The 21,882-nt window shown below is 41.3% G+C and overlaps 3 protein-coding genes and 1 non-coding gene across 5 annotated transcripts; 3 read left to right on the top strand and 1 right to left on the bottom strand.

Moving 5' to 3' along the window:
* The first annotated feature begins 1,534 nt into the window (after positions 1–1,534).
* On the top strand, positions 1,535–10,562 carry ywhaz (tyrosine 3-monooxygenase/tryptophan 5-monooxygenase activation protein, zeta polypeptide). Of its 2 annotated transcripts, none has more exons than XM_005917547.3 (6): positions 1,535–1,662; positions 3,535–3,884; positions 5,422–5,545; positions 6,189–6,352; positions 8,819–8,914; positions 9,013–10,562. In XM_005917547.3, exons 2-6 carry the CDS (start codon positions 3,537–3,539, stop codon positions 9,088–9,090), a joined length of 810 nt encoding a protein of 269 aa, XP_005917609.1. In that variant the 5' UTR covers positions 1,535–1,662; positions 3,535–3,536; the 3' UTR covers positions 9,091–10,562. The 2 variants fall into 2 exon arrangements, with proteins under 2 accessions (XP_005917609.1, XP_005917610.1); XM_005917548.2 differs by having other exon boundaries at positions 1,596–1,732.
* A 1,791-nt stretch (positions 10,563–12,353) lies between these two features.
* On the top strand, positions 12,354–19,152 carry pabpc1b (poly A binding protein, cytoplasmic 1 b). The gene is made up of 14 exons (XM_005917549.3): positions 12,354–13,123; positions 14,445–14,638; positions 15,422–15,537; positions 15,782–15,921; positions 16,033–16,127; positions 16,222–16,359; positions 16,602–16,697; positions 16,817–17,183; positions 17,616–17,726; positions 17,836–17,981; positions 18,095–18,179; positions 18,308–18,438; positions 18,561–18,653; positions 18,772–19,152. The coding sequence occupies exons 1-13, from the start codon at positions 12,931–12,933 to the stop codon at positions 18,651–18,653; spliced, it is 1,905 nt and encodes a 634-aa protein (XP_005917611.1). The 5' UTR covers positions 12,354–12,930; the 3' UTR covers positions 18,772–19,152.
* Positions 16,393–16,529, top strand: LOC121814195. The gene has a single exon (XR_006054184.1). It is a non-coding gene; the product is annotated as a small nucleolar RNA SNORA5 (small nucleolar RNA).
* A 61-nt stretch (positions 19,153–19,213) lies between the features above and the next one.
* LOC102312374 (type-4 ice-structuring protein) lies at positions 19,214–21,520 on the bottom strand. Its single transcript, XM_005917551.3, has 4 exons — positions 21,410–21,520; positions 20,597–20,665; positions 20,370–20,493; positions 19,214–19,610 (listed from the first exon to the last, which is right to left on the bottom strand). The coding sequence occupies exons 2-4, from the start codon at positions 20,643–20,645 to the stop codon at positions 19,409–19,411; spliced, it is 375 nt and encodes a 124-aa protein (XP_005917613.3). The 5' UTR covers positions 20,646–20,665; positions 21,410–21,520; the 3' UTR covers positions 19,214–19,408.
* Positions 21,521–21,882: the final 362 nt, after the last annotated feature.

Genomic DNA, 21,882 nt, shown 5'->3' with positions numbered 1-21,882 from the left:
TCTAGGCATCGTGGCACCTGCTGTGTTGTTTCGGTGTTTCTGTGGAACAATATTTTGGAGAGCACCGCTTTCATTTAGTTTATGTGTGGTGTAATAATAGCTAGTGATCAACATGTCCAGCAGGAGCTTGGGAATATTTATTTGTATTTGTCAAACACTGCTTATCTACCTTACTCTAGTTCTGCTTGGCCACTGATTAGCACACCTCTAATTCTAAAACTTCTGTGCATGATTTATGTCTCTAAGAAAGTACTGCAGGGTCTGATTGGTGTCTTCGTCCATCCCCAACCCTGATAACAGACTTGCTTGGATCGCTGCTACTTTCAACCAGTTTTACAAGGTCAGGGGAAGTGATCCATCACAATAGACCTAAACCTGAAATTTGTAAAACTAGAATAACTAGAAAAACATGACTGATGTCTGGACTACTCAATGGGTCAAGGCATTTGAATGAAGAAGCCTTTCTACTGAGAAGAGCCACAGTACCTCAGTATTTATATAGGCATTAGATAAAACAGTTTCAGTATACATAATATTAGCCTGACACCAACATTATTTTGCATAATTTCCTCATTTTATCAGTTCCTCTCTATACATGTTAGACCACTCCTTGTAGAAAGCTCTGATGGGTATAGTTTTACATGATAAAGATGTACAAAGACTCCGCTATTTGCAGCTTTTTCTGGATTAAAAAAATTAAATGCCATTTTGCGATTTTAGTGTTTGTTTCTAAAAGTAATGACATATATAGAGAGCACACGTTATCATAATCGTTTCTATCACGTTTTCAGTCTCAGTAAAAATGCATATTCTTTGTGGGCAGGTGTGCACAGCTAACACAAACGGCCGTAAAGGCAGAGTACATAGCGCTGCAGAACTGTACCCCCCCGCATGTTTACACTGAGTAGGAGATGCTCTGTATCTCATTGTACAACTGTATAGTGACAATAAAGGCATTCTATTCTATTAAACGGCAAATTATGAGAGTGAAACTGAAATTACATTAATATCTAAGCCACGGGCCAATAATATGCTCGTTTGAAAATATAATAAGGTAGACAAAACCACTTTATGTCAATCCTGCCCCACTTCCGGGTTCCTCCTCCTGGCTTCTATCTTCTTGCATAATGACCTTTCACACACACAAACACACACACAAACACACACACTCACAAAGGATTTTTTTTTTAAAAACACAAACGTTTTTCCTTCCAGTGTCTTGATAGATATAAGTATTGTAGATATAAGTATAAATTCTCCTGAAAAGTTTCATTTGATTTATAATAACTATAAACTACATCTCCCAAGCATCCTTGCGGGCGTACCGGAGAAACCAAGCGTTTATGCCGTTTGTACGTAAATATAAAAAAAAATCAAATCTATATTTAGAAGATTTTTTTACATAATGTTTTACATTATCATAATCGTATTTTTGTTAATTTTCTGTGAAATTCGTTTATTTGTTTTTTGCTCATTCGGCGCAGTCTTAAAAAAATTTGCCCTTAGATTTGGCTACCATAGCAACTCCCTTCTTACGTCATCCATCCGGGCTCGACCCTGCTGCCGTGTCTTTGATTGGAGGGAAACCCCGTGGATGAGCGGGAGAGATCATCAGCTGTGCGGCCGGGAATCAGGAACAACACCGTCTAACGACACTCGCAGGTTAGTTACATCTATTTACTGCTGTTGCTCGGTGGTGTTTTTATCCAAAGAGTCCCTGCTTGTGCTTCTGGTAAGGTATCTTTTTAAACCCTGCATTAATCGCCGCATCTAGCGGCTGTAAGTGGAAATCGTTGATGCTCCGCGCTGCTCAGTCATTGTTCGGTGCTCGCCTGACAGGGAAGCGTTACTTACGGCAACGTTAACCCATCTATTTTTGTTCGCTCGCTGTTTTTAGAGGACGCCTCTCGGCCCTGCTAAGCGGCCTTTTTTTGTGAATGAAGCAGTCTAAAATATGAGAATAACTGTGGCTAGAAGAAGCGGTCTGGTTTGCTTTCCGGGAAGCGAAAAAGGGCGTTCACTGAGGACTGAACGAAGCGAGGCTCCTTTCATTCCTCTAACCGACTCAGTGACACACTTATTATCCTATAGCCGCCTGCAGCGTTAGGAAGCTTTCTCCAAATTAAACGCAGAGACTGTGTAATCCATATCGTTTATTAAGCTCTTGAAAAGGATTTTTTTTGTTCGGTCTGCATTCTTGCCTTACATGGTACGCGCTGGGTGGGCAGGTGTGTGAATGAGTGTGACGTGAAACTGGGTGGCCGACATTCCTCTAAGGGGTGCAGGTGGCAGCGTGCAAGGAAAATTTTCTCACCCATTTTGTGGCTTTTGAAATGATGAATTCATAGGTTTGGGATTTTTTTTCTTTTATATATTTTTTAATTCAAGACAGCTTTGTAAACAGGCTGCACATTTATTCGCACACGTAGTCCTTTTATACTGCAGCATCTTTTACCTGTGAAGGGGTCTACATATTTACTTTTTTTTAAAGGAAACTAGTTCCTCAGCATAGGTTACTGTCTGTATTCTACTACAGTAAATTAGACTTCCTGTCCTGTGCTATGAGCCGATTTACAATCATTTAAGTTAAAACTAAAACAGATCGTTGACTGACAAAGTTAATATGCAACTAGTCTGAGATTAGCTCAGCACTGTGGCATGCGTGTTAACTGGCTGTAGAGGAAAACGGACAATGTTGACAACTTATGCTGTGGGACATTTTGATGGAAGGACTAAATGATATAAAATAGTCTGTAGACTAATAAAAAAATAACCACTGATGACCACTGATTTCTGGGGAAATGTCCATCATCTAATGTAAATTTTCTGGAATTTCATAACCACTTATAATTTTTTTTTACATGCCAGCTACACTTTTCCTGTGATCTATTATGACATTTTGCCTATTCTTGTCTTCAGGATAGTGAGTCAGAAGAAGCCTAAAACTGTATCTGCTGTACAAGTCGTGATTATAGGCACTTTCCCCCTTTGTATTTCTAAAGACTTAAGAGTCCAAATGATTTAGTCACCACTTTAAATCAAGTCTGTGCCCGATCGAGTGAAGACGAGACAAGCAGATTGATTTGTATTTAAGAAAAAAAAAGGTGCTTTGCTGGTGTGGACACACCCAGTGTTCCCATGAATTCTTAACAGCCGACACACTGTTGTTTTAGCTACAGTCCTGTCAGAGTTTTTGATTATGTAATATGCTTCAAGGTTATAAATGTTCTATTTTCTCACAGTTAACTAACTGTAATATATATATATACATTTTTTTTTTTTGTTAAAAATGGGGATGTCTTCACAGTCAAAATGTTTAACACATACCTGAGAAATGAGGTTATGCTGGAATAACAGCACATTTACTTGCACAGTAGTCCTCCATTATTCACATATAGTAATGAAATCTACTTTTTCTCTCTCTACAATTTCTTTGCTTGGCCTCCCTTAACACACCGTCCTTAACTCCTGTCCTGTTTGTTTTGTCCTTCCTGACTCCCTTTCCTCTCTCCTTCCTCCACCCCCACATGACAGTCATGGCAGACAGAGAGGAGCTGGTACAGAAGGCCAAACTGGCCGAGCAGGCTGAGCGCTACGAGGACATGGCTGCAGCCATGAAGGCTGTCACAGAGCTGAACCAGGAGCTCAACAACGAGGAGCGCAATCTGCTCTCTGTTGCCTACAAGAATGTGGTCGGAGCTCGAAGGTCCTCCTGGAGGGTGATCTCCAGCATCGAGCAGAAGGCTGAAGCCGAAAAGAAGGCTGAAGCCGAAAAGACGCCTGAAAGCGAAAAGACGCCTGAAAGCGAAAAGAAGGCCACGCTGGTCAAGGAGTACAGAGAGAAGATCGAGGGGGAGCTCAAAGAGATCTGCCAGGAAGTTCGGGTAAGGAGGAGCAGAGGTGTTGAAGCTAAATGCTTGTTGCAAGAAAATATAAATGCACAGCAGCTGCTCCTCTTTGTATTAGTCCAACCTGTATTGAGATAGTGGCCGGTCTTGGTCACCTCTGTCTAGTGTGTGTGTGTGTGTGTGTGTGTGTGTGTGTGTGTGTATATGTGTGTATGTGTATATATATATATAATCAAGCTGCAAAAGCCAACATCGACAGCAGTTTAAAAAGAAAAAGAACAGCTTCCTTATGAATGGAAGCAAACACACATCCCTTACAAAAAGTAGTAGTAGAACCATGCTTTTTACACATTAGTGACACCTACAGGTATGTTGTGGTGCTTGTGTTTATGTGGTAGGGATCTAAAGAGGGACAATATAAACCTGCAGCTAACAGGATTTAAATATTAGTCATAGTTCTCAGCATACAAGCACTTGTCTAGGTTAATATGGCTTTACTTACGTCGCTGTTCACCTCTGAATATCTTAGCTGTAGTATTTAGGCCCATCTTACACAGTTGGAACTATGAACACCAAGTAGGCAAATGAAGGCACTCTTCCTAGCAGTTGTTTGAATATCACACAGATAAACTTCAGTATTTGGGTAGTTTGGATACATCCTGTATTTGCGGATTCACAGCCCTGTGACCTTTTGACCTTTAAAAGGAAACTTAAACATATAGGCCCACTACACTGATTCAACTCCATAGACGAAAGTTTGCATGTTGTAAAGCATATCTAGCTCTACTATAAGTAGATTAGTATATTTTACTCAAATGAAACTGTCTTTGATGTTTTATATTAACTTATACACAGGAAGCGTCCAGTACGCATTAAAATTGCAGCGCATGAAATAGGACTAAAAAGTTCAGCACTTCCTGCCAAAGTCCACATGATGAATCAGATGGGTGTAGCCTAGAATTTTAAGGCCTAGAATATGATTGGCAGCTACGTTAAAGGAAGAGGAATGTTCCCTGCTCATAGTTTCACTGGACAGGTGTGTACTCTTAACATATCTGTCGAGTGATTTCTACATATTTCATGTTAATTGTGGTGGAAATGGGGAAATGCACATATAAAGGGAGACACATTCACTCTTACAAACTTATAAAAAGATATTTAAATTATTTACCAAGTATACTTTGTAAAGAAAAAATAGCAAAGCTCGGTTGGACTGCAGCAAACAGTAGGTCTTGTTCTGCAGTGCAGCCTGGGTGAGATCTACATAGCAGCATGTGGAGCACTTCTCCACCTGCTGCAGATACGTGATCGCTGTTGATCTCAAAAGCATGAGAACTGCTGTTGCGACTTCCAGTGTAGGTGGTGGATTTGGAATACATTCAACCATGTGAGGAAATCCCCTCTGGATGAAGTAACTGAATGATACTGAGCACCTCCATAACAGCACCCTGGCCCAGTGAGGCAGCCATTAGGGAAAAGGAGTTAAAAATGTCACTGGCTCACTTATAACTGCTGGGGTTTGTGTGTGTTGCACGTGTTCTTTAGAGTTAAACTTCCACATTTCTTTTCGCAGGACCTGCTCGACAAATATCTGATCCCCAAAGCATCAGGCGCAGAGGGCAAAGTCTTCTACCTGAAGATGAAGGGAGACTACTTCCGCTACCTGGCTGAGGTGGCTACCGGAGCCGAGAGGAACGGTAAATAAAACAGACGTCATACACCGCCCCTTCTTCTTATCCTGTCGTGCAGTCACTCAAGGTAGTGATAGTGAGTGCTTATGCTCAGGGTTTATGAAAACCATGCGGTGGTGTGTCACGCAGCTGCCGGTCGGTGGGATGAACGTGTGCTGACTGGGCGTCCTGAAAATCCTTTTTAGGGTAGGAGACCCTAGGACTGGTTCAGGTGTTGTTTTTAGCCAGAATGCTAACGTGCTTCTCGTCCTTGACCTACAACTGTCCGCCAAAATGCTGGCAAGTGCTGCTGCGAGGTTGTCATGGCAACTGCAGCAGCAGCAGGGTGTTGGCTGCTTCTAGTTGCCAGAAGGCATTTTAGATTAATTTTCTTTTGTTAAATTTGGGTGGTTTTGTAAAAGATTGTGTTCTTTTGTTACATATTCCATAAAATATCCATCAAATCTGCTTTCAAATGATTGGATACTTCATCTTTTTGGTTCTGAGGACCTGTACTTGACAGTGGAGCTGAATAGAAATATTAATCAGATGATTTTACTTTTTTGTTTAATGTATTTTTGTTGTTGTCTAACTTCTAAAAATTCAGTGTGTGGTTTCCAAGAAATAATTTTTCTCATTTGAAACCATATCTGCTTTTTTGCTTGTGCAGAAATTGTTAAGAACTCACAAGGTGGCTACCAGGATGCCTATGACATCAGCCTAAAGGAAATGGAGGCTACACATCCCATCCGCCTGGGCCTTGCGCTGAACTTCTCCGTCTTCTACTACGAGATTGCAAACCTGCCTGAGGAGGCTTGCAAACTGGCCAAGACGGTAAGAAGGGTCCTCTGTTTGTTGTCCCTCTCTTTAAAAAGCACTGAAGCATCATGAAAATGATGTTAGTACCACTTTTCCACCAGAGGTGTACAGGTACTGATTTTGAGGCCATTATTAATGTCATGCATATCACCTTATGGATACATAAAAATAATAAATACACTTAGTAGCACGCGTGCACTCTCTCGTAGCTGAGTGTCACTCAGTGGTTTCTGTGCCTATCATTGCCATGAGTCTGAAGATTAAATTGATATTCTGCTATCTCCGGTCCTCACACTGCTGCTAATCTCCATGTCTCTGACTTGACTCTGATTGGTATGACCCTAACCCTTTGGTGGAAATAAGGTTATGCTTGAAACTACACTGTTAGTTTGTCAGCGGAAAGGATGATGAGTCTTTTAAAATTTTCTGCTTACAGTACTCTTTAAACTTTAGGATTTTGTTAAAGGAGACCTTGAAAAATGGGGGAGTAAAGGCAGCGTTTCTTTTTCACAACATTCTGAGGAATTGCTGATAAAAGTACAGACCCTTGATTAATGTAATTGATACCAAAGACAACATTAAGCCTTTCCACTTCCACGACTGTTAGGGTCCACTTGTGTCCAAATGATCGGACAGTAAGTGCTCGAATGGATGTCTTTGTGCCTGCCTGTATTCTTGTTTTTTTGTGACCATGCTTAGTTAGTGCACTGTAATGCACGAACTATGAATGTGTTACAGCCAGCACACTTCAGAGAAGTAAAACGGGTATAACAGGAGTGACTGCTTGGCCGTTGGGTCTTCTGTTGTCCGTGTTACTCAGAGACTAAAGATAGGGGTAACAGTGTAACTGTCGGGTGTGGGATAAAGCTTTGAATTTTTTTTAAAATAGTGATATAATTCATTCAGACTTTTATTTCACGGTGACCAATCAAATCAAAGTGAGATTTAGGTTTAGATGGAATCTGTTAGTATCGCCACACACTATTAAACCAAAGTCACTGCTATAAAGTAAAATAAAGCTGCTAATGATTATCATTTAGAAATTTCTTGTAATTTCCATGTTAACCTATGGCAACCACATGTCAGGATCCCACAAATTTACTGTGCCCAGGCAAGAAGACTAAAACCCTCCAATAAAGCAACGGACTCGTATTTTGAATTCAATTTTCAGCTCAGTTCAGATTTATTTATAAATACAACAAAGGTCACTTTAAGGAAAAAAAACGAATTCAAGAGGAAGATAATTCTGGCAGCGGGAGTACCCGGGGAGAAACTACGCGAATATAGTCCAAAGACATGCAGTTAGTGGGGACAGGTTAATTGGAAACACTAAATTGCCCATAGGTGTGAATGGGGGAGCGAATGCGATTGCTTGTCTCCAGTCTAAGTGTTAGCCCTGCGACAGACTGGCGACCTGTCCAGGGAGTACCCTGCCTCTCGCCCTAAGACAGCTGGGATAGGTTCCAGCTTCCCCTGTGACCCTGAAAATGGTAAGCGGAAGCGAATGGACAGATGGATAATTCTGGCAGGGGCAGCCAACAACCAACAGTCAGTGCACCATTGGAATTCCCCAGCAGCATAACTATGGAAGCGTTTGTGACCACCTGATCCAGCCCTAACTATAAGCTTTATCAAAAAGGGAAGCTTTAAGCCTAATCATAAAAGTAAAGAGGGTGTTTATCTCCCGAATCCAAACTGGGAGCTGGTTCCACAGAAGAGGAGCCTGAAAGCTTAAGGTTCTGCCTCCTGTTCTACTTTTAAATATCCTAGCAACCACAGGTAAAGCTGAACCTCACTGCAATACCTTTCATCACACTATGAGAGAACATACTATTGAAAGAAAAAATAAATAATTTGATGGACACCGCAGTAGTCTGGACATTCCTGGCATCACATAACAACAGCTCGCCGCTAGATTTTTATATAACTTCTTGTGTTGACGTCTTTGGGGCACTTTTTTTTTGTCATTCGATACAGTAGGTGATCCATGTTGTGCTTATCATTCAGTTCGTTTGAACAGTGAACACACTATTCACCTGCCCAGGTCACAGGAAACGCATGCAAGGTACACACCTGGTGTGATCATTTACCAGACGTGACAAGGGACGCTCACATCACCTGCCTGTATCAGCATGGATGGAATTGTCTGCATTAAATAATTAGTAATTTATTAAGTTAGGAAAAGGCTAAAATAATTCAGTGTGTTTATGGATTTGTGAATAAATGGTCTGCCAGAGCACAGTTTTGTGCAAACACTTGTACTTGTTTCTAAAAGACCACCCCATATAATCAAAGTAGTTTACAGTATCAGGCACAACACAGATGTACCCTTTTATCCTAGAGATCTATAAATGGCTGCTTGTTGTTGCTTTCTGTTTAGCTTATTGTTTTTGGCCCTGCTAATACAAGCTCACTGTAGGCACTTTCAAGACTGTACTCTGGGTTTTGGAAGTCCTGATTGTTTCACTGTGTGTCTTCCAGGCCTTTGATGATGCCATCGCCAAGCTGGACTCACTCAACACTGAATCTTACAAAGACAGCACCTTGATCATGCAGCTGCTCCGTGACAACCTGACTGTGAGTGTCTCCTCTCGATGAAACTATATTAAAATTTGGTTTTCCCTTATGCTTATACGTGAGCGCTAAATTTATTATCTTGCACTTTTTAAATGCAGCTGTGGATGTCGGACCCAAGCGGTGAGGGCGGGATTGAGGTAGAAGAGGGGGAGCAGCCAGCTGAAGACAAGAACTGAACTTCAGACGAGAAAAGAAACCCCACAGTTTTCTTTCCTTTTTTTTTTTTTTTTTTAACCTCTCACCAGCCTAAGTTGTGTGTGGTTGTGTGTCCACATACATGCACAAATATGTATGTTTACACTCCACTCTGTGTGTAAAGTACAGTATGTGTGTGCAGATACATTGAAGCATTGAAGTGTATGTGTTAAGTGTATCAACACCTCCACAGGGAAAAGAATGGAATAGATTGGTTGTTTTTATTTTTTTTAACATAACTCATTGTGTGACCCAGTGGATGTTCATTTCCTTTAGAATTCTTTTCCTTTAAATAATTTTGTCTCTTTTAGTCCAAATGAAATCCCTCCTTTGGATCCAAATCTGCCCCATTCTCTCCAACCTTATTCACTGTAGCAAACCGCTGCTGTTGCAGGAAAGCAAACCAACCAACCTCGAAGTGTAACTTTGATAATAATTTGTATGTTTTTACTTGAACTGAACATTTACAACCTTTGTGACACTTTAGTCCACAAAACTCCTTTGAGGCACGTGTTAAAAAGGAAAAAAATGGTCACAGTAGTCTGAATTCATTACTTTTTTTCTTCATCTGACAATAGCAGTACACACATACTGTTGGCAGGTTTCACCTATTACGGTATTGCTTGTATCCATACGGCCCTGTCAGTGTCCAGTGTAGCAGGTAGAGATTTTTTTTTTTTTTTTTTTTTTTAAAATGGATGGTACATGTGTCATGGCTCAATGGGTTTTTACAGTGCTTTCAGGCATAGGAAAGGTTTTCTATATGAATGACCACTTACAAAAGCTGTAATTTACTTTTGGTTTGTTGAGAGGGTTACATTCCATTTTACTGACATCTTTTCACTCATCAGTGAAACGAGTAGACTGTAATGTCCTGCAGTTTTGCATACCACGTGACAAGCTATATAGACAGCCTAAGATAAAGTTAACAACTTGATAAAATGGCTCGATACTGTAACTTTTGATATTTTATCTCTTCAGCAGTGCAGAGGATACTTTTTGCCATGTGCTTTTATGTGGCTTTCTACTCTTTTTCTATTCAGGTGTTTTTTGTATTTTCTTTTGTTTATTTTATTCCCTTATTGAGTATTGATTTGACTCCTGGAATGTATGTGGTTCTCAGTAGTCTGGTGTGAGGGTTAGGCATCGCTTTTAAAACTGGCAATCTCTGCTTAGGATTAGGTGGAATACAGTTACATTTATCTTCCTTGAAAGTACATTTTGAAAAGGCAAAATTTCAAACCATGGCAAATATAAAAATGAGAATTTTAGGTAAGTTGATAGGAAATTGCATTAAGGTCATTTAGTGATCACAAAGTAGTGCCAGTTTCTTCTAAGTACAGTATCTTGGTTTTAAAAAAAAGTTGGGATGCAGAATTCGGCGAGTAACGCTCTTGGGTATGTTATTTGGTTATGTGCTTTCATGTAAGTGGAATTAAAACATTCAAATTAAGATTGTGTGCTCGGTTTCTCTGTTCTTTATGTGTGATGTGAATTGTTGGTTCACAGATTTCACTGAGACAAACCCACAAATGGCCCAAGCATGAAATAATGTTTAAAGCAAAGAAATGAGGGCTGTTCCATACAGTCATGTGAAAAGTTTCCACAGGGCTTCAAGCAGTCATGTGGGAAAAAGTCAAGCACATCCTATGACTCAATAGCTTGTAGAACAGACCTCGGCTACGTTAATTTGAACTTTATCACTCTCTCACATTGTTATGGAGGAATTTTGGCCCACTTTTATTTACAATGTTAGGGTGTTGCTTCAGTTCATGGAGATTTGCAGGAATTCACACCTCTGTTGAAAGTCCCACCACAGCATTTGAATGAGGTTGAGGTGTCGACATAACTGAGCCATTGTAACACCTTGATTCCTTTGTTTTTCAACCATTCTGTTATAGATTTCCTGCTGTGCTTGCGTCTGCAGCAAGACAATGACCGCAGTTTTGGTCAAGCTTTAGTTATCAGACAAATCATTTTGGTATATAGAGGAGTTCATAGTTGGATGAGTGAATGCAATGTGCCCATTTTATAACCCCTCCACTGCCATGCTTAATCTTAATCATCTGTCCAAAGAACATTGTTCCAGAACTCATCCATCCTTGTTTCAACTCAATTAAACAAAGACCTACTGTACTCGTGTTCTTTTGAGAGAGAGAAGAGGGTTTCTCCTAAGTAAACTTTAAAACAAGCCATACTTGTTCCTGGTTCCGGCTGGGATGTCCACTACTGGGAAGGTTGTGGCATTGTGTTCACACACATGAATGTCAAAATGTCTGCTTTTATAGAAGCGCTCACACTTACTCGAGTGTATTTGATCATCTGCACCACAGCTGCTACTTGACCAATTAATTCCTATGGAAGATTTAAGCGATTTTAGGTGGCTGAAGTGAATAAAATTTGAATGGCATGTCATATTTCACCCTTTATATGGGATAAAACCTTGTACTCTCATCATATCACTGCCTGTAGAAGAATTATAAAGCAGTTTGAGGTGCAAAATTAACACTAAAGATCAGACACAGTATACTGGTCTGACGAGAGATGGATGCTTCCTGGACTGAAAACACTGCCCTCTGCAGATAGTGATGTATTAAAGGGCACGTGTGATGCATTTAGGTGGAATGTGGGAGAAAATATTCTCATTTGTTCACTTTATATCTGTGGGTATTTTTTTTTGATCAGTGGGCCACTTCAGATCAGTGGGTCTGTTCACCTTTGATCAGTGACAGTCACTGAAGCTCTCTTTCATTTCTGTAAAGGTATCATTTAATGACTTAAGTCACTAAATATGTATGAAAGCTTAATAATGTAGAGTTAAAGGGGTGTGCATCCTTCCTTAAAACCCTTACATATAGTCCTAAATAACCTCAGACTCTTGCCAAATGAGGGAGGGGTGTCTCAGCCATGCCTATCGCAGTTTCAGTGTTAAAACTGATTAGCAGTTGGGAATGTAGCATGTATGTATATGAATATGGGCATTGCCTTTCCCGCCAGTTGATACTAAAGAGCGCGAATTTAGCTCGTTCTTCTGCATCATCACTTGACAAGAGAGCTTTCTGGTGGGCACAATCAGGCATTTTGAGGATTTAACAAAACGTTTTTCATGATTTCATCATCACGCGTAGAGTAGTGGTCAACGCCCCTTTGTTATCTTTTTTTTTCTTTCTCTCTCGCCAAACAATCTCGGAAGATGATTGGTCCATTTCGGTGACGCGCCCAGTAGTATATATCAGACAACTTCCCGAGGACTTCCTCCCCCTCAACCCCGGCTGTCAGTGCTGTGTGAGTGCGTGTGTGCTCCTGAGCTCGCTCGGCACACATTCTATAAAAAAATAAAAATACAAAAAAAATTTAAAACATAAAAAACGCCAAAAAATCTTCTTTTTTTTTTCCGTTTCCTTTTCTTTTTGTAACAAGTCGGTGAAGCTGGAGGAGACATTCGAGGACTGGACGGTAACGTACAAGCAGGGGCTGCCTAACGTATCGAATTTTTTTAGTCGACGTGTTACTGATTCCATAGCGAGGCCAAGTACCGCTATATTTGCTTTTATTCCTGCATGTCAGGTTTGGATGACAGTTTTAAGCCAATAAGAAGTCGACGTTTTGCCATTTTAGCATCTCCGTCTTACAAATTCTTTTACCCGAAAACACTGCAACTGACTTGACTGTAGTCAACGGTTGTATCACGTTCTGCCCCGAACCGACGTGACGCTAGCGACCGTTGGACAACCGAGGTATTGGCTCATCGTCGCAAACTTTTTCTTTAAGAACATATAGCTTCGTACGATTATTCTACTAGCCTCCACAGCCACGGGAAAATGAACCCCAGTGCTCCCAGTTACCCCATGGCCTCCCTGTACGTCGGAGATCTGCATCAAGATGTGACCGAGGCCATGCTGTACGAGAAATTCAGCCCAGCCGGAGCAATCCTCTCTATCCGGGTCTGTAGGGACATGATCACCCGGCGTTCCTTGGGATACGCCTATGTAAACTTCCAGCAACCGGCGGACGGTAAGTAATTTATTTAAATATAACATTTGAGAAAATGTGCTTTATAAGAAATCAGTGACAAGTGAGAGCTAGCCTATTCCTACTACACGTGACTGCGGCCGACATGTTGTCGGTAGGGTCTCCTCATGTGAACCTCCCAGCAGTGGCGTAGCAGCACCGAGTCCGCCCAGCCCTCCCCAGTAATGTAGCATTGCTGCAGGCTGCCGAGCGAATACTTGGTCCACTTTTATCTCCCTTCTGTGCGGACAACACCCCAACATTTACCCTTAAAACGATTAGACAACAGTTTAGAAGTGGTGGTGTAAACATTTATCAGCATCAGGGAAAAATAAGTAAGTACATTTTTATTTGTATAGAACCTTTCAAGACAAAAATCACAAAGTGCTAAATTAAACCAATGAGTCCACAGATCTCAGGCTTAAAGGAAGGGGAAAAATAAGAGTGCTGACTTTCAAACAAGTGTTTTTTTGTTTTGTTTTGTTTTTTTGCAAAATGCTTTTCTGTCTAGAGGCCACAAATCTGCCTCCATCCACCACTATAAACGTTTTCTGCCTAACACTGTTTGAGCAAAGAGAAAAGGGACTCTTGAGTATGTTTCTAATCTTCAACAGCGATGGCCAGAATTTTGACCATGTTTCAGTTTGTTCAGATGTTGTTCCATCATCTCATATCTACCTAATGGTTTGACTCCACTTGTGTTCCACACACACACACACACCTTATTTGTAGGATGTTTTCTGATTTTAAAGTTGTTGCCAGTTGAAATGCATATGTACAGCATATCTTCAGGTTTATTTGTCTAAGTTTGGGGAAACTAGTGGGGATGCTTGACAGCATCTAGATTCACCAGAGGGGTTTCATATTGAGATTAAGGTGCAGATGAACTAAGGTTAGCCCCAATTAATGCACAGGATGTAATATTTGCTGCGCTGCTCTCAGTGGGGAGAAAGAAAGAGGTTACTAATGTACATATGCTGATGTACTTGTGACCAGAAGGACCAGTTTGAACTGGAGGAAGTCGATTAAAGCACCTACTGTGAAGTTGCCCTGGGGGATGATACCTGAAAGGAATACCAGGATGACTAACACATGCTAATGTGCCTTAACACCTTTACAGAATTAATGCTGCTTTCATTTCTTTGAAATGGCTCAGGGGGAAAAAAATCTTGTAAATCAAGATTTCTCACATTGGTTTGCTAAACAGCTTTTCACAACCCCCCCCTCTCAAGACTAACCTGCATATCAGCTGGTTGCTATCACACCCAAACACAATGGATGACTCAGACCTACGGTAATCATTTCCCTCTCCGTCTCTCTTCAGCTGAGCGTGCACTGGACACCATGAACTTTGACGTGATAAAGGGGCAGCCTGTACGCATCATGTGGTCGCAGCGTGATCCATCACTGAGAAAAAGCGGCGTGGGAAACATCTTCATCAAGAATCTTGACAAGTCCATTGACAACAAGGCTCTTTATGACACCTTCTCCGCTTTTGGCAACATCCTGTCCTGCAAGGTAAAGCTTTTCTGCCCCTTTCTCTCCCTTTTGTTACAGGTAACCTGAAAGCAGAGGTGGAGGTGGCTCAGCAGGTCGTATGATTGTATTCGCATGCAAGAGCTCTACTAGAGACTATGTGCTACAGAGTTGTGAAAAGCATTCTCCCATTAGCACATTTTTTCACCTTTTCTGCTGACACCGGAATACTCACTCCTCACGTCACGAAAGATGGAAAAACGCGTCAATTTGGATCTGTAGCTGCAACATAGTAATGTGGAGATGTAGAGAAAAACATTATAAGGAGGAGAGGGTTTGCATCCCTGAACCAGTCAGTTTGGATGTAAAGTGACACACTGGATCCAGAGAAAGATTTACATTCATTCATTAGACCGTGTTTAGATTTTCTAATTGGTTTATTACAAATCATAATATGCAGGTTATTTTTCAGGGTATACTTTTCGTGATAAAACTGGCTGCAAAGCCAGAAATATTAGAAAAGGTAACAGTGAGACAGGTTAGAGTCAAAGTATCATCGCTGGAAAAATGCACAACTCAAAATAATAAAATGCAGTTAGGCATCTGATCTGAATTTTAAACAATATATGTACATAGAATATTTCCACACAAATATACACAACCAATAACAATATAAACATTCATATACAATAACATGACCATATAATAATAACAGTGTTTTAATGTGAGTGTGATCCTACAGACTGTTCAGGTTAAGTATACTTGTTGCTGCATGTTTGTGTCTGTGTGTGTTTTTAAAAGCTGCATGTGTTCTCTTCCTGTAAGGTGGTTTGTGACGAGAATGGCTCTAAAGGCTACGGCTTTGTGCATTTTGAGACTCAGGAGGCGGCTGAACGAGCCATTGAGAAAATGAATGGCATGCTGCTCAATGACCGGAAAGTGTAAGTGAATGTATTCACTGGCTTCCAGGTGTTTGGATGTATAATTTCTGAAAGCTGCTGAGTCATGTTAACCAACCGTGTTGGATGTTTCAGTGCAATGTTGATGAAGTTTGTTTGTGATAAAAGTGTATAGCTGTAATATACAAATAAGTCATAACAGTTATGCAGTAATTAAACTGTACTAATTTTTACTGTCCCCCATAATGAATGCGCTTGTAAGTTTTAAAATATCCTTTTAATGCAGGTTTGTGGGCCGCTTCAAATCTCGCAAAGAGCGCGAGGCTGAGTTGGGTGCCCGAGCCAAGGAGTTTACAAATGTCTACATTAAAAACTTTGGCGATGAGATGGACGATGAGAAGCTGAGGGAGCTCTTCAGTAAATATGGTAAGTCGGCGTGTCCCAACTTTAAAATGGTTTCAGCTGCTCCAGTGTTGGCATAAAGAGGTATTTAAAAAAAAAAAAAAAGGAAGGCAATAAGGTTTTTTTGTTTCTTAGGTAATGCCATGAGTATCCGGGTCATGACGGACGAAAATGGAAAGTCTCGAGGGTTTGGGTTCGTTAGCTTTGAAAGACACGAGGATGCCCAAAAGGTGAGCCACGTTTAATTTCTTTCAACAAAAAAAGTAAACATCGTATCCGCCAGAAAATGTTCACAAACTTGACCCGATTTCATGCTTTCTTCAGGCGGTGGATGAGATGAACGGGAAGGAGATGAACGGCAAGCTTATGTATGTCGGCCGCGCCCAGAAGAAGGTGGAGCGACAGACTGAGCTGAAGCGCAAATTTGAGCAGATGAAGCAAGACCGCATGACTCGCTACCAGGTTCGTTTCTTCTTGACAAGTCTGCCCAGAGACCGCAGCTTTGTCAAATTCAGTGCTCCCTCTTTGGTGGGCTGCACTGGCCAAAATGGCTGCAACAGTGACACTGTAGTTCATGGGCCCCACTTTCCTTCACCGTGGATCCTGGGGATAAAAATGTGCTGCAGACAAAAACATCTGCTGGAGATCACTTTGTATATGTAGTGTTTATAAGAAGTTACAAGATTACTTTTGGTTATTTGCAGGGTGTTAATTTGTATGTGAAGAACCTTGACGATGGAATAGACGACGAACGTCTGAGGAAGGAGTTTTCGCCATTCGGCACCATAACCAGTGCCAAGGTATGACCGATAATAGAATTTTATGAGCTGGCACTAATGATCTTTTAATGCTCTCTATTATGATACTGGCAGTTGGTGACTATGTAGTATTTATAAATGCCTTTTCTCTTCTTTCTCAGGTGATGATGGAAGGAGGGCGCAGTAAAGGCTTTGGCTTTGTCTGCTTCTCGTCCCCAGAGGAGGCCACCAAAGCTGTGACAGAAATGAACGGACGTATTGTAGCCACCAAGCCGCTGTACGTGGCCCTGGCCCAGAGGAAAGAGGAGCGTCAAGCCCACCTGACCAACCAGTACATGCAGCGCATGGCCAGTGTGCGCGCAGTGCCAAATCCAGTCATTAACCCGTACCAGGCCGCCCCGCCGTCCGGCTACTTCATGGCAGCCATCCCCCAGGCCCAGAACCGTGCCGCTTACTACCCAGCTGCTGGCCAGATGGCCCAGCTCCGCCCGAGCCCACGCTGGACCACCCAAAATGTTCGACCACAGCGTGAGTATTCAGAGGTTGTCCTTTTGTAATATTTGTGTTGATATTTATTCTTGTTTTAAAAGAGACTTGAAAGATATGTTTTGTAAAATACAGATTGTCTATTATTTTCACCAATTATGCAAAAATCAGCAGACCACCTGCGTTTTGTGCCCATAGTCTACTTCAGTTGAACGGCTCATTTAGAGATGTTCAGAGACAGCACTGTTTCTTAATATAGCCAAATTCCCAATAAAGCTGTTTTCATTTACATACTTTTCACTTTATCTGGTCAGAAAGCAGAACAAGTATGAAAAGGAGCTGAAATGAGAATGAGATGTTTGTGCTGCTAAAATATTCAAATGCACCTTCTGGAGTGTGTGTTGGGCTTGAATGAATTTAACTAATGAACTATAAATGGGATATTAATAGCAGTTTGATTTTATTTGTCCATAGACTTCCAGAACATGTCGGGTGGAATACGTCCCTCAGGCCCTCGCCCTCAAACCTTCAGCACAGTGCGGCCTTCCTCCCAGGTGCCCCGCATGATGACCACCCAGCGAGTCGGTCAGTCCACTGACACTGTCCACACACATCCTGTAACTCTTCTGCTTGTTAGTTATTATATTTCATGCTCATCCTTTTTGTTTTTTCTTTTCTTTTTTCCCCCCTTCAGCCACTCAGACCATGGGCCCCCGACCAGCCACTGCAGCTGCCGCAGCAGCCACCCCCGTGCGTGGAGTACCTCAGTACAAGTATGCAGCAGGAGTTCGCAATACCCAACAGCACATGAACACTCAGCCACAAGTTAACATGCAGCAGGTAGGAATGCTCATTATCTAGAACTAATGGCTTTTTTTTTCTGCCCTACAACTGAGGAAAAACTGGGATGTACATTAATTTTTTAATTTTTTTTATTTTCAATCTTCCCAAAGCCTGCAGTCCACGTCCAGGGACAGGAGCCTCTGACTGCCTCCATGCTGGCTGCTGCTCCTCCTCAGGAGCAGAAGCAGATGCTGGGTAAGGTTTAGTAGCAGCTCTCCATGACTAAATGCAGCCTTAGCCTAACTATAGCAGTAGTACTGAGTACAGGCACGGCCTTTCTTTGTTCATCCTGTCTTTAAATCTCTTATGTGTCCCTCCAATAGGTGAGCGTCTGTTTCCACTGATCCAGAACATGCACCCCAGCCTGGCAGGCAAGATCACAGGCATGCTGCTGGAGATCGACAACTCAGAGCTGCTCCACATGCTGGAGTCCCCAGAGTCTCTCCGCTCAAAGGTCAGTACTTACGCAAGTTATTATCAACAATGTCAGGCCGTTAATTATTTTAAGAGTCTTCCTCTTAAAAAGGAGAGCAGAGTGCTCGCTGTTGCTAACATTAGGTGACCTGCTGTGTTTAGGTGGATGAGGCTGTGGCTGTACTGCAGGCTCATCAGGCCAAGGAAGCCGCCCAGAAGACAGTGACCAATTCAGCTGGTGTCCCAAGTGTTTAGGTATGACTTTTCAGAGCTGCTGTAACAAGGAGAGGCTAGTGCTTTCATTTCATTTAGAGCCTCTTGTAAATAGAAAACGTCACACAACTTCTTTTTTTTTCTTTCTTTTTTCCCGCAGGAGTGTGGAACCTTGAGACCAGCTTCACCGATGGACAAAAGAATTTCACAGTGGAAAAAGTTGAAAAACACACAAAACAAAGTAAAAAGAAAATAAATAATATATTAAAAAAAATAACAATGAAAACAAGTCTCCAGCCCGGCCTACAATGAACAGAAACATCAGGTCCGGTTTGTTGAATGAAAGATGGGGGGGGGGGAAGGGAAAAAGTTCAAATAAAAAATGCTCAGTTTTGAGGGGTTTTAAAGGAGAATTCTGTGGAACAAAAGATTGAAAGCATTCCTTTCTGCCATTTTATCAATTTCTTTTTTGAATGTTTGGACCTGTTGTTGTCAATTTTCCCCTGACCTTTGCTTGCTTGAATAAAACGAATAATAAAACGCGTCTGTTACATGCTCGATCTGAGGCATCATTAGTTCACATTATGAAACCACCACAGAAGTTGTGTTTCAAGTCTTTTTCTTTATTTGTGCTTTTGTGACAGGAGGAACAGTCAAACATTAACAAGCACTGAAACACATTTTTAGGCTCCCTGATGTCAAGTCAGCCATCCAACACGAGCAGCTGTATGAATTCAGTCCACGACAAAAGATGGTGATGTGGTGGCACGTCTGCTAGACAAGCTGATCGTTTTCATTTAGTTGCCGATGGCAGCGGCCTGATCTCTCATCGTCTGGACCATAGCCTCCACCTGCTTCTGGAGGTTCTCAAACATGGGCTGCAACTGGGTGGCCAGAGGTTTGAGCTGCTCCTCCACGTTGGTGGAAGCGGCCCTCAGTTGTTCCTGGATCTGAATGGCCAGAGGCTCCAGCTGGGCTTTCCTCTCCTCCAAGAAAGTCCTGTTAGGGTAGAAAATGACTCACTGTCACATTTAGAAATCAGAAACGCACCAGACTGGCCATGTTTACTGGCAGGCTTCTTTACATGCTCACACCTCTCATTTATTGACAATCTAGGTATAAATACATGTAAAGTATGAGTGGTAGAAACACTCATATTTCAGCCAGATGTACTGCATATTAATCACAGTAGTCACGGAGGATGGCTGACCCTCTGAGCCTGGTTCTGTTGGAGATTACTTCCTATTAAAAGGGAGTTTTTCCTTCCCACTGTTGCCAAGTGCTTGCTCATAGAGGGATCATCTGATTGTTGAGGTTTTCTCTTTATTATTGTAGGGTCCTTACCTTATAGTATAAAGGATCTTGGCGATATATAAATAAATCTTATTTTATTTAAAAAGTGCTTGATAATCATAATTACAAACTGCTTGGTTTATATGATCACATATTAATGACTATTTCATTTATATATATGCAAAAAATGCCAAGTAATTGTAAATAAATACAGTAACTAGTCTATTATTACAATAAGCTTCCCTGCACTTATCGCATCTAGTAAACAGAGATAAGAACATCTCTATCACACGCAGTGCTCAGGGTTACTGTGTGGGTCTGGTCTGCCTTGCATGATTACGTTATCACTGAGAGGCACAGAAGAGCTGTTGGCTGGTTATTTAACAGTGGACAAAGTCCAGTTTTAATCATTCTGAACACGTCTACATGCGTGTGAAGACGTTTTGCAGATAGTTGGTTACTCACCGAGCCTGGTTGACCAGATCTGGGTTGCGGATGATCTCACCCAGGTCTTGAGGCATTTTGTTCTTCAGGTCCTCAAAGTACTGACTGAGGTTGTCAAGATTTAAGGCTTCCTGTGCAAAGCTTCCTGTTGGAAAAAAAACAGAAATGAAATAAAGTGTTTTGTTTGTTTTTAAACTTCCCACCTTCCCCGATAGATATATAACAAAAATGTCAAAATCTGGTCATACCTTGTGCCAGGGCGAGCACGACAACGGCGACAATGAGGGAGAATTTCATGACTGCTGACTGGATTACACCTGCACAACACATAACGTTTGGTGAGCAGTGCGCTTGAGGCGTTAGATGTTAAAAAGCAGTATTTGCCTGAAGTCACCCACAAAATCCACACCATGTTTAATCAGGTGAGTCAATGACAAAGTTATTGTCTAGGAATCCTGGTTTGACTTGTCACATGGAAACAGAATCAATGTTTTGTGTATTTTTTCAAACTTCAGCAGTCAGTGATTATAGCTTATACTCTAAACCTTTGAAATAATTTATCACAGAGAAAATTAAGCCTTGAAGCTCAACCTGGGTAGAAACTGGAATGAGGTTTTTTTTTGTTTATTTTTAATGAGCTTCTTGCTTCTTTGGTTGTTAACTAGCAAAATAAATGCTATAATTTACTTAAAGCACATAAAAAGTGCCTCTTCCAGATTTTTATGTAAAAATATAACTTTAAGGATCAATCCTACACATGAGAGTACTTTTAAAAGTCATTTTCTTTACATTTCCAGCATTTATATTATGCTCTGCTCTATTATTGCATTTAAGTAGCATAGTAAATGTTTGTAGGAGTTGGCTTATTTAATGCCTGTCTTTAAATAAACTTTTGCTGCCTCTGAGCTCTGCCTCACGTCACTGTTAAATGCTGACATTTCACATACTACGAGGTGCACTTTTACAGCAAGTCTCAGAAAATATACACAATTTAAGGCTTTTTGGGGGAAAGGAGAGAAAAGGTTTTAATTCAAACCTATTAGAAAATAAATCAGACTCACCTGTGCTGCAGGAGAATGTGGACCAGATGGTGGCTTTACTCAGGACTCTTACACTTCTTATAGCCCAGGGTGATGATGCATTCCTGTCAGACGGAGATCTGATTGGATGAGACAAAGAAAGAAAGAAAAAAAAACATTACTGGATGCTGAACCTTGCTGCTCTGTCTGCCAGCTGGGCAAACCCAAGCAAAGTCCAACAGCCAACATGAGTGTGGCTCTTATCATGATGATTAGGCAAAAATATTTAATCATCAAGAACAGTATCAAGGTTACCACAGTGAGGCCAGTGAGGTTGGGGGAACTTTTGGTGACATCATCTTTAACAGATATGATACCGTGTAATTATAAAATCAGGGTTGATGTCAGTGTTGTGCTTCTGTGTTCATTTCTCAGTAAGATGTGCACACATTGTGAAGGCTCAGGAGTATATTGAGTAAACTGAGTTCTTATGACTGATTAGTTTATTGATGTGT

Source organism: Haplochromis burtoni, unplaced genomic scaffold, assembly GCF_018398535.1.
Source record: "Haplochromis burtoni strain Fernald_Lab_line unplaced genomic scaffold, NCSU_Asbu1 Contig_25, whole genome shotgun sequence".
In the NCBI taxonomy this organism is placed as follows: domain Eukaryota; kingdom Metazoa; phylum Chordata; class Actinopteri; order Cichliformes; family Cichlidae; genus Haplochromis; species Haplochromis burtoni.
Note: the sequence above shows the minus strand (reverse complement) of the source record. Positions and strands in the feature narration are given on the sequence as shown.